The sequence below is a fragment of the Stegodyphus dumicola genome, chromosome X2, assembly GCF_044657685.1.
Source record: "Stegodyphus dumicola isolate Sdum_Otavi_A_Nest chromosome X2, ASM4465768v1".
In the NCBI taxonomy this organism is placed as follows: domain Eukaryota; kingdom Metazoa; phylum Arthropoda; class Arachnida; order Araneae; family Eresidae; genus Stegodyphus; species Stegodyphus dumicola.
Genome location: NC_140781.1, coordinates 183,684,917 through 183,696,155, shown reverse-complemented (window position 1 = coordinate 183,696,155; position 11,239 = coordinate 183,684,917). Strand labels below are relative to the sequence as shown.

The 11,239-nt window shown below is 31.6% G+C and overlaps 1 protein-coding gene across 1 annotated transcript in view; it reads left to right on the top strand.

Moving 5' to 3' along the window:
* Window positions 1–908: 908 nt before the first annotated feature.
* Window positions 909–11,239, top strand: part of LOC118188001 (rho GTPase-activating protein 26-like) — a 187,672-nt gene continuing 177,341 nt past the window's right edge. The window contains exon 1 of the mRNA XM_085809677.1: window positions 909–1,200. Within this exon, the coding sequence (XP_085665803.1) occupies window positions 1,047–1,200 (154 nt within the window). The 5' untranslated portion in view covers window positions 909–1,046. The remainder of the gene's footprint in view (window positions 1,201–11,239) is intronic.

The window sequence follows — 11,239 nt, the reverse complement described above, 5'->3', positions numbered from 1 at the left end:
AAAAATGAATAATAATTAATATATAAAGAAAAGCATTGCTTTATTTAACACCTTTACAATTAATAAAAATAGCAAAAATTGATTTCTTGCTTCTCATGAAAGTTATGAAACGAATTACCTAAAACGTTCAAATTATACAATTTAAATCCTACCATATATCATTGTATCTTAAGGAACGAAGATACCAGCTATAAACAGAAACATTAAAATGTATTTAACGTTTTTTGATTATAGTTATATTACATAACATGTTTTGATTATTTAAATCCTTTTTCTTCACATCTGGAAAGAAAACAACATGACATTGTGATATTTTTTAACATACTTGTCATATTACATAAAAAAAGAAAATCAATACTTACGTGTGAAAAGTAATGCCCTGAATTTTTTTCGAGAATCTATTTGTGCATCCATATGCAACACAAGCTGACATGCTTCAAAAAGAAAAGAAAAAAATGTTGTAATGACAGACTTCCTTGCACAAGTCACGGTGATAACGGGAAGATGGCCGCCACGCTTCACCGTTTAAGTTGAACCTTCCCGCCTTCTATTCTAACCTCCTTGTAAGAAACAGACTGTTCCGTTAAAGGGTACGTATGGTCACTTTATATTAACGGTACGTACGGTCAGTTTATATTTGTTGACAAAAAAATACAAATAAATGAAATTATATAATAAAACAAATTATATAAGTGCAAATAAATGCAATAATATTTATCGGCATATTATTTCACATAATACATATTTTTCAAATTATACTTAAGGGATATCAGAAAATTTATTCATTCATGAAATTTATCAGTTTGCGAATTAATCTTCAAAAGTCGTGTTGCCATATAGAAATCAAAGAATATGTATTGACTTTCTTTGATAGAAATCTTGCAAATACAATCTGGCAATAGCATGCTAAATTGTTGACAAATTTTAAGGAACGGCAAGTAGTACGTTGCTTTGGGGCGGTCAGTTTCCTGCTGTGATAACGCATGATTCATGTGTCATTGCGTGTATTTCTTTCAGACTGATTATTATTATAAATTATATTCAATATGGGTTTGTTGCCTTTAGAATATACAGACTGTTTAACAGATACACCTCATTATAGAGAAAATCTGCGCGCCCATGAAAAAGAGCTAGAAAGAACAAGTCAAGCCATCAAAGGTTTAATCAAAGAGGTCAAAGATCTTTTGGCAGCTGCAAAAAGTTAGTTAAATAATAAAAACTTAGAAATTTTATCATGTTTAATTTTTCAGACAACGCTTATGATAAAGTAACATATAAACCTTGTAGTAACATTAGTTTATTGTAGTCGAAGTTTGACAGTTCAGCTTTCTTTTGAACCGCTTTCTATAAAATTTATATTTGGCATTGTTTAAACGATTTGTTTTAGTACTTACTGGCTGTAGTTTGTACGTATAACCGCTAAACAGAATATGAAATACTGGCTGTTGTATTTAGATAGATTGCGTAGTTTATATGTCTAATGAAGACGCATTGTATTTGGAGAAGTGTAATTTTAGGTGTGAATTGCATATATTGATGTGTTGTATTTCTGTACTCTACATATGACAGTTAAATAAGTATCATGACATGAACAGCATAGTAAAATCAATAGTAAAATTAAAGTATATTTAGGTGTTCTAGAACAAGATGCATTCGCTAATATTTTTGTGAATGCATCTTGTATAAATTAGTATACAGTAGTGTAATAAATGTTTCGGTTGTAAAAATATGTCTATCATCGGATAAAGTAGTGTAATGTTTAGATGGTAAAAATGTGTGTATTGTCTGTCAAATGGAAAATAGAAATTTGCTATTTAGATATCTTAAAATTTCATGCAATAAGTTCAGAATCTGATAATATGAATATGTATGCAGTAATTAATTTATTCTGTTTATCTGCATAACTTGTAAATAAATCTTTTACATTAATTACTTAACATAATATTTATCAGTATAATAAATTCAGTACTTAAAAATCAGTGTGATTAGATTTTTTTTTCCTTCTAATTTTTTAAATCCAGCATAAGCTTAGATTTAGTACTTTTACGAATTATGAGAGAAAAAATATTTGTGAATGCATCTTGTTGTAGAATAACTGAATATGATTTTATTTTACAGCGTATGTGCATGTACATCGATACTTATTCATCATGAAATTACTTTATTCTTTGGTCACTTTTTGTTGGAATAAAAACTTTTGAGATGTAATGAAAAGAAACTCAAGGATTTATAAAATTACCTGCAACTGATGCTTGGAATTTAATTTAAAATAATAGATTTCCTTAACTGTAAAAATGTTTACTAACAGTTATGTTTTGTTTTTATAATAATTATGTGCTTTAATTTTTATAGCAGTTAAAGCATCAGTTTGAATTTTCGACATGAAAAGATTTCAGGAAGAATTTTTCTGAATTTATTAAACATTACCAAATTCTGTTGTCTGAATGCTTCCAAAAAAATTATATTTTAAGTATAAACAAAGAGTTAACATCCTTTTTTTAAATCAGTTGTCTATTAAAATTATTAATGTTTTTTTCTCCTATGCTGACAAAATAATTTTTGGAAGGTGTGGCATTAACAAAATATTTAATCCTACATATTATTATAAAACCTGTGGTATGCTTCCTTTCAACTGTCTAGATAACCAAACCAAAAAATAGAAATATTGATCTAATTATATGCACAATCCTTTTTATAGTCAAAATATGCATTTCATCTACTGTCACCCGAGATGATATGCGAACTTATATATGCTGATTATCTTTCTGAAATTAAGAACATAGCTTAAGTTCTTTTGTGAGGCTTGTTAATTCTCCCTTATTTATTTATAGTATTGATTGCTCTCCGTGACGCATCCCGAATAGCAGTTTGAGTCATAGAATGATTAAATGACTGTCAATCATAAATTCATGTCAGATGTCTGATCACTAAGTTTTGGCTCTCTATGTGTATATAATCTAGCAAGTTGAAGAATGTGTTCCTATTGTTCATCTGTTGAATTTATCTTTAAGCATGCTTTATAGTTACAATTTTACTCAAATTTACTATATATATAAATTTATATATATATATATTTTAAAGATATAAAATCTGGACCTTCCAAAGCAACCTTAAAAAAAAAAAAAATGTGTTTAATGCTTTATGTATGCTCATTTGATATTTTTTTGTAATAAAACACATAGACTCCTGATTCTTAATTTCACTTTGCCACTAAATAAAAGAACTTCATGTTGAAAACAATTATTTGTTAATGTAAATCTATATGATCAATTGGCTTTGCAGCGGTGTTTTTGCTTGGCATATATCTCAAACCGAAACATTATACATCTAAGCATTGCTGATTTCAACTTACTGAATAACTTATATCCCTGACGTCAACCTGGCAAATCGTTATTTATTACTCTTTTGTTTTTATCGCGACATGACAACAGAGTCGTAGCTAGGGTTTTCAGCGCCCAGGGTCAACTGAAGATTTCGTGCCCCCTACTGGTTGCCAAGGATGGAAAACATTTAATTCTAAAATGTCGTAACATCAGTTTGGCGCGCCTTGGATTCTGCGCCTGAGGATAGATGCCCCCCTTTAGCTACCCCTGCATGACAATCAGCACATGGCAGCTTGAGAACTAATTCATGCAGCAATGTCTAAAATAATTTTTTCTTTTAAATATTAGTAATTGAATACTAAACAGTGGGGAAATCTTCCATTTTGACATTACATTTGCTGATAATTACAGAGTTCTGCCAACTGCACTGCAAAGTGTTGAGTGTGTTGACGAAGAGAAATTTAACTGCTTAATGACTGTTCCCGAGATATCTCAGAAAGGAACTACTCTGATATGCGCCCTCAAGGTGCCAAATATTTTTGGCGAGAAACTCTACGCTGCCATATTGCTATCTAAAGTTTTTGTCTACATTTCGAATTTTAAGCCTAAAATGTCTCCAAAAACACGGTTTTCGCGAATGCAAAAACCACGTTTTGAACACACAATTTAAGCTAAAAATCCGAAACAAAAACAAAAAAATTTAGATAGCAAAACCGTAAAGTTTCTAACCAAAATTATTTGACAAGAGTCCATGTACACAGCGATATGTTTTAACTTAAAAAAAATCTACGAATGGCACCATCTAGGAAACGAACGAATTTACAAACTACGCACACCTCGCTTTAATAAATTAACATAACAATAAATTTAAAAAAATACCATGTACGCAGCGTTCTGTTTCAACTTTAAAAAACATCTACGAATTGCACAATTTAGACGCTACGCACTAACCAACAAAATAACTAAAATTAATTTTAAACAATTCAAAAACACAACAATAATGACAGAAATTCGCACTAAAAAAACAATGAACATAACATTCTACAAAATAAGAACAAGAATAAAATAAAATGCACTTACCATTAATGTTTTTTTGAACAACAGAAATACCAATTTCATACCGCCACATAATCACTATCATATTTATATGACAGCCAGACACACTATCCAAAAAATTCATAGTATGGTTCACAAATAAAAATAACAAATAATCACAAATCCCTACTTCTGTCACGCGCAGCCACTAAAAATAATCTCCCATGCCTTCTTTCCACACCTCCAAATACCCGTTGCCTCTCAACAGGATGGCCACGACAATATTTCCTTATGCCGAACTTCAATTCAACAATTTTCACCATTAAATCTTTCCCTCCCCCTAGCTTCTCAGACACAAAGCATGACGGGAACCAACGAACTCCAGCGAAAGATTTTTCAACGTCAATAGGGTTGCCATACAACACGCAATCGCGCCAAAAACCAGCGCATAACACATATCGCCACATTTGGTGAAATTAGGGCGTATATCAGAGTTGAACCCTCAGAAATAGATGCTATTTCGATTTTCCCATAAACGAGTTAACTTGGAGGTTGAAGATTTTACGGATCGCTATCACCAATATTATGGGCGATGGCGATTCGTAAAATATTACGAATGCCATCGCCCGTAATATCGCTTGACAATCGACACTTTGCTGTGTACATGTTTTCTTAGCTGTAAAAGGGCTCCACGCAGCTTTTGTAATTACCCGCTCAAAGTAATTACCGTCAAGCAGTAATGGCAGTATTATTGTCCAGACTGTGTTGTGCTGCTATGTGTTACCATGTTTCAGACTGTACCATATTGTCAGTGACATTTATAGATCGTAAAATGTTATTTACTTGATTTTTACTTTAGCTTTTATTACCTATTATTACAGTTCTGTATTACTTTTGGCTAGATTGTATATTTTATTTATTTATTTTTATAAATTTAATGCTGTTTGAATTAATAATAACTGGTTTATTATTCAGATAAGCCCAGGGCTGGTGCGATTACACCGGGCAGCAAAATATGCAGAATTTGGAGAAGCACCAAGCAATAAAATTAAGGGATCACAAAATGTTTAGAATATTGGGAAGGTGCTAGGATGCAAAATTTTTAGAATTTAGGACGCTCAGAGATGGGCACCAAACGGCAAAATATGTTGGACTGATTCTTGGTAAGCCTTAAGCAAATGCATGGAGTTTATTTATAAGGAACTCGGATAAACTTTAAGCATGTGCAGTGGATAGATGTAAGTACAATAAACAACTAAAGTTATATAATTAAAGCTTAACTTCCTCACCAGATAATATATAGTGAAACAACAGGGCTTTAGTCGCTAGTGTCCTGATACATCTCCAGTAGTGTACAGCAGATGCTAGCTAAGCTTTATAATGGTAGCTGCAAATTAGTAGATTTCTTGATGTGGCAAACAAAATGTAAAATTTTGGGGATTAACAAAATTTGAGAAAAAATATGGAGAAGTAGTAATAATTGAAGGTGATACAACAAAAGTTTTCCATTGCGATGATAGTGCTTCAATAATCAATTAACTAACAGTCGACAAAATCTGTAGTTTGTTTCTAAATCCAGCAAATATCTCTACAAATACTGAAGAAAGTGATAAATTATTAGTGGAAATCCTCAACACGGTAGTTATAGACTTGATTGATAAAGCTTTGTAAATGAACAGGAAATTATGCCGGACAGTAAAAATAAAGAGAAAGCATTAACATGGAAAAATGAAACAGTATTTGAAAGAAGTGTTTAATAAAGCAATCAAAATGAAAATTGAGCTTTTTTTTTTGGTACTTTTCCGTTTCGCCGGCACAAATCTTGCCAATCAGACTTTATTGCCGACAACATACAGTATAGACATAAAAAATGTTAACAAATGTTAGTTCTAAGAATTTTTTATATTGAAGGCATAAACATTTTAATATCATTTAAAATTTTGTAAAACGTCAGTAAATAAATACAATAAATTTGTAAAAAGACATTAATTTAAGAATTTACTATGCTTTCATGGTTGAACAACCTGATTCGCCGGTTCATATCCCGGGACTCCAAGTGATCTCATCTTACGTAAACTATGCTACAAAAATCTAATTCTCTCTAATTATCTACATTAATTTCAAGTTAAATCTTAATTTGGAATACAAGTTTAAATGAAAGAATTATTTCATTTCGTGCAAATAGCTTACTCAGAAATTATGTAAAACCGCAGTGCTTTACTTCGCTAGTACAGTCAAAAGTCGTTAATTCGGACACCCATAATCTGGACCTCAAAGCTAAAAATTTTCTGCGCATGCGCCGCGTTGGCACATGCGCACAGGCGTTTTACGCATGCGCGTAAGACCTTGACTACTGCGCATATGCGTGTGCGCAAGTGCAGAATACGTTTTCGCCTGCGCGTTTAATGTATAACGGACGGTGTAAGCTAAAATTATCTATTTCAGTTAATGTTAATAATTGCGTTGTTCCTTAATCTTCGAATTGGAGCCCGCTTATTATTTTTTGCAGACTGTAAGAGCAATTTTATAAAAGTAAACTTGAACTTTCGATTATGTCAAATAGAATTTCCGATGCTGGAACTTAAAGGATCTACAAAACGAGCGTATGTTTCGATGTCCAACAAACAAAAAGTGGAATTGCTGCAAAAAATGGATAAAGGCATGAAGAATATGACAGAGAGGTTAGTGAAAACGAAAAAATTTCGATTGACAAGTTAGTCGGTATTCTCGGCACAGCAATTAACGGGACTTGAACAGCGGGACTTTGTAACTGAACAAGAAATTATGTCTGTTTATAGAATTAAAGAGAAAGTATTATCACATAAAATGAAGCAACTTAAACAACTTACATTGAAAGAAATGTTTAATAAAGTAAACAAATAAATATTAAGCTTTTTTTTTTTTGTAAATTTTGATACCCTTTAGATCATAATTGTTCTTTATTTCATAAATTACGGTTTCATATTTTTAATTTTAGAATTTCTGCATGCCATCTTACGAGATTTAAACTGATGATCTATAATCCGGAAAAATCGATAATCCGGAATCGGCGAAGTCCCGACGAGTCCGGATTAACGACTTTTGACTATATTCTTATTAGAATTGATGAATTTAGCCCTTGACTTTGCCTTTTCTATATTTTTGCCTTAGGGTGAGTGGTGTGATTGCATTCTATTTGACTATTTCATACCACGAATGGCCTTAGGGCATAAAATTGTAACTATCTGATAAAAATTCTATGTAATAGTATGCCAGTATTGAAAGAAACAATCAATCTGATAAGAAATAGCTGCAAATTGTTTTTAAAATGAGGTGTACAAGGTTACCAGCAAGGATATTCCGTTTGGCATCAGATGTACCATTATTGGCGACTTTATCGCCTGCACCAGCAAAACGGAAAAGTACATTTTTTAAATATATTTTGACACCCTTTAGGTCAAATGCTGTGCCAGCCCTAGGCTATCAATCAGTTATTCTGAATTCAAACAGCACTCAATTTAATATTTTGGCATATGGTTATAATTTACAAAATATATATGTTACCTAATTTACAAAATATATATTTTGCATAAGAAAGAAATTTCTGTTAAATTTCTCATCAACACATTCAACACTTCGCTGTGCATCCAGCAGAAGTCTGTAATAATCACTAAATGTAATTAATGTCAGTGTAGAAGGTTACCACATTGTTTGGTATTCAGTTATTAATATTTAAAAGAAAAAAATTGTTTTAAACATTGTTGTGTGAGCCATTTCTTAAGCTGGCAAGGTTATTATTTCATAAACAACTATTTAATATTTTTAATTTTATAAATTCTGCATGTTATCTTATTAGGTTTAAACTGATAATCTAAAATCCAGAAAATTTTCAGATCTGGAGTTGCTGAAATCCTGATGATTGTTAGACCTTTGCAATGTGTGTATATTTTAAAAAAAAGCTTTCCATATTTGGTAAAAATATATTCATGGTGATTTTTTGGCACCATTACTGTTTGCATCTATTGCCATCCCCAGTAAAATGGCATCCAAAACATAACATAACTAAAACAAAAAATATATAAACTCAATAAACTGCACCTTAAATCAAACAAGGAAATAACATAAGAATGGAAATACATGTTACCTAATCTAAGCAGTACAAAAAGGAAATATAGACTTACCTTATTTAAAAATTTATGTTTCTTCGATATGTGTGACACATGAAATTCCTTAACAGCGTGTAAAAACTATTTAAAATTATCTAAAATAGAATCTACATACTGTCATTGCAACATTAATTCATAAAAGTAAAAATGAAAAGTATCCTCCGTACTGCTGGTAGCATTTCTTTCGGAAATCCCTTCTTATTACGCCCACCAGCGGCCGAGCGGTAAAGTCGCTGAACACTGGTAGTTCGGTCCGAGGTTCGAATCCTGCGAACGGGCTGGCTGCATGGCCATTTTCGTGGTTTTCCCCATGTGTAACGTATATACGAGCCAGTTCCCCTTAGAAAGTTCTCCACGAAGGCATCCCTCCCCTTAGGCAGATAGGCCTAGCGTGCATTGCCATAATTAAATACACCACCTTCTTATTACACCCCACATACCTTCCATAGAGTTGGTATGAGCTCCAGTTTCGAAATCCTTAAATCTCGCTGAGTAATTTACAGAGAGGTGAATGAAGCCATTTAAATTTCCATTTACACACCAGTCAATCGATGTTTTCTTTTCCAATTTTTCTAAAATGGTCAGAAACTTCAGGTTAATCTTACCACCAACAGGCATTTTATGGTGTAAAGCGCAAAATAAGCAACATGCTTTCTAACCAACATCCATACCTAAGTAAGCCCTTATAAATATTTTCCCATCAGTCAAAATCTCCCCAATCAGACATTATAACCAATCACATCATAACGGGGTTTCCATAACATTCAGCTATTCAGGTTGCCATAAATGAAACAACAACTTAGCAATAAATTCCAAGGGGTACCCTAAAATATAGACTAACTCCATATTTTGATATAATGGTGTTTATGTGTTACTTGATCTCTAAAAGTTTCATGAACATGTCCTTATATTTCCATTTGCAATAACTTACAGATAAATATCTGACAAACTGCTACAGCCATGGGCCAAATAAGGGGAGGGGAAGCACTTATGTCTACACTGTTCTTGTTGGCTAACTGATAAAACTCGAAGTGCATTTTTTATGTCTTGAAAACATGATTTAAGGCCTGTCCACACGAGTATGCTCGAAACATATCTGATGAACATGCTTTTACGTTACCAGCAAAATAGCGTCCAGACGAGTACGCTTGCGAAGAGTGCGTTTAACCAATAGAATTATTTTGCACAAAAATACACGTGGTGCTGTAATATAGCATCAACGGAGCTGTATCTTGTTACTTCCCTGTGCTTCTATATGTTTGCGGCAAGTTGTCCGAATCAGATAATTTTTTTGATAGCTGAAACTTTACTATTAAGTACAATCATTAAGCAGAGGCAAAACCACAAAAAATGGCAAGAATGGGCCCAAAAGATTTATTTAGAGCGACCTGTTCAAAGAGATTTTTTTTTTTTTTTTTTTTTTTTTCTTTACTGTCTCGTTTGCGAAATGAATATCTGGAATTATTTACTATTAGCTCACACTCTCCCTATATCTTGTTCAAATTTTCAGTCGTTAATAAAATACTTTTTATTCATCCACTCAAGCTCAAATACAATTTTTTAAACTTGTGGATGACACTTGATGCTAATACAGCTTTTTTCACATATTAAAAAAATTGTAATTTTTTAATTTAAAAAAGTTCTGTTTGTATTTTAAAATTTTTCTTTGTTGACCTAAGTAGGAATTGACTTTACATTTTTTTATATTACTTGTTTTTTTTTTTATTTTTTTATTTTTTTTATTTTTTTTATTTTATTACTTCAGGATGAGTATCGACCAGTTTGACAGACTTGCAGATTCTATATTGTATGAAAATTAGGATTTATAAAATTGGTTTGGAATACAGTATATGAAGAGAATTAAATTACTTAATTCTTCTTATATACACTATCCACCATATAATAAAATTAACTTCATATTTTTTAAACTGCCCCCTTCCCTAGGTCTGCTTTTTTATGTGTGATACGTGAGTATATGTAAAGTAATCTGTGTAATAAGTAAAGCTTTCTATAATTTGATTATTTTCTATATATTATCGCACAAATAAATTAGAAGAAAATGTTCATCCAATTAAATTTCTAAAGGTATGCTGCTTTTTTAAATATTTTTAGCACAATGTGACGCTAGCCCAAATGCTCCCGAAATGTGTATGTGCCTGTGAATGAAAAAAAAAAAGAAAAAAAGTGTAATGTAAAATCTGAAAGCTTTCAGCTTTTTTTGCTTTTGTTTTTCTTTTTATTTATTTTTGAATTTAGAATGAGGTACAAACTTTGGACAGTTTAGGAGAAATTATGTGCAGGATAAAATATGCAATAAAGTAAAAATAAAGAGATAATTTATACAAGAGATGCAGATATATCATTACATAAGGGTTTCTATTTGCAGTGCACATTTTTAAACTAAATTAAAAACAGTAATAGTAATGAATAAAATAAGAAATGAAAACAGTAATAATAATTGGTGAAATAAGAATATAGAATATTATGATTCATGATTAAATATAAGAAACACATTAAAAATGAGAAAAGCTAACTTAATTACACTGTCTGCGGGTAAGGTTCGAACTCGCCACCTTTCCATTTGCAATCCAGCTCGCTGACCACTCAGCTGACAGCAATGTTTATGAAAAATAATGTAACAAGTAGAAGTCACTGCAAAGGTAATTTAATTAATATTCAATAATTGATTGCGGTATGACTCAAGTTGTAACTTTCCTCCAAAATTTCATAATTGTA